Consider the following 977-nt stretch of genomic DNA (forward strand, 5'->3'; position numbering starts at 1 on the left):
GGTGTGGTGATCATCGACTGCAACTGACTGGTCCCTTCTATCAGATACTGTATCCTTTCCACTTTCTGTCTCTTTGGTGAGGAGTCTTCCCTGGCACCAATCTTGAGTAGTGACGGTAACCCTTCCGTCTCCCGGCGGCTGACGATGTCCATCAGAGGACCCTCGTACTCAACGTTGACCTGACTGTAGTCTAAGTCGAGGTTCACAACGCCACCCTGAGCTGCCTTTTCTTTATTCAGTGTGAGATTTAAGCCGTCCTTAAAAGAGAAAATCAGCCTCGGACTTGACATTTTCATGCAAAAAGGCAGGAAAACATCAGCGTGCCGAAATCCCAAAACGAACAAGAACAACAGAGCATTATTAAATAGATTTTAGAATTATGAAGGTGCAAACATTTTTTCTCTTTTTAATTTAAATTGGTGGAATTTAGAACGAAGGTGAGGAAGGTGAAAGTGCAAAATCAAATTTCCATTTCATTAAGATTAATTTTATTATAGAATTTTAGGACCCAGTCACAGACACTAGCCAAACAACCACACCCCAGACCAAACATTATTTCCAGAGCTTCACTCCGGGGAATGCTAAGTTGCATAATAAGTCTTCAAGTATCGCCCATTGACCGGCAACATAGGCATTTCGCCTCGAAAGTCCACTAGCTGGTAAGATCCTCCTGAATAGACCTTTTCCACGACGAATGGTCCCTCCCAGGTTGGTTCAAACTTTCCACCTATTTTGCGGTGTGCAAGAATAGGCCTCCTGAGAACAAGTACGAGATCACCAATTTTGAACGTCCTAGGGCGGACCAGCTTGTCGTGAGCGTGCGCCATCCTCGCTTGATAAAGTTCTAGATTCTGCTGCGCTTCTAATCGTTTTCCTTCGAGACTCTCCAACTCTGCAAGTCTGAGTTTGGCGCTGTCTTCTGTTGTAATATGATGAGCGACGGCAATTCTAAGAGACGGTAGCTGAACCTCTAACGG

General features: G+C 44.8%; 2 protein-coding genes across 2 annotated transcripts in view; both read right to left on the reverse strand.

Moving 5' to 3' along the window:
• Positions 1-54: 54 nt before the first annotated feature.
• LOC110036660 lies at positions 55-971 on the reverse strand (the record flags this gene model as incomplete). Its single annotated transcript, XM_020741156.1, is given in 1 exon segment — positions 55-971. A coding segment is annotated over 1 exon segment (242 nt), but the record flags the coding sequence as incomplete, so codon positions are not given.
• The window catches only part of LOC110036659, a 49,271-nt gene continuing 48,875 nt past the window's right edge, over positions 582-977 (reverse strand). Inside the window, exon 6 of the mRNA XM_020741155.1 lies at positions 582-970. Within this exon, the coding sequence (XP_020596814.1) occupies positions 582-970 (389 nt within the window). The remainder of the gene's footprint in view (positions 971-977) is intronic.

Source organism: Phalaenopsis equestris, unplaced genomic scaffold (genome assembly GCF_001263595.1).
Source record: "Phalaenopsis equestris unplaced genomic scaffold, ASM126359v1 Scaffold209422, whole genome shotgun sequence".
In the NCBI taxonomy this organism is placed as follows: domain Eukaryota; kingdom Viridiplantae; phylum Streptophyta; class Magnoliopsida; order Asparagales; family Orchidaceae; genus Phalaenopsis; species Phalaenopsis equestris.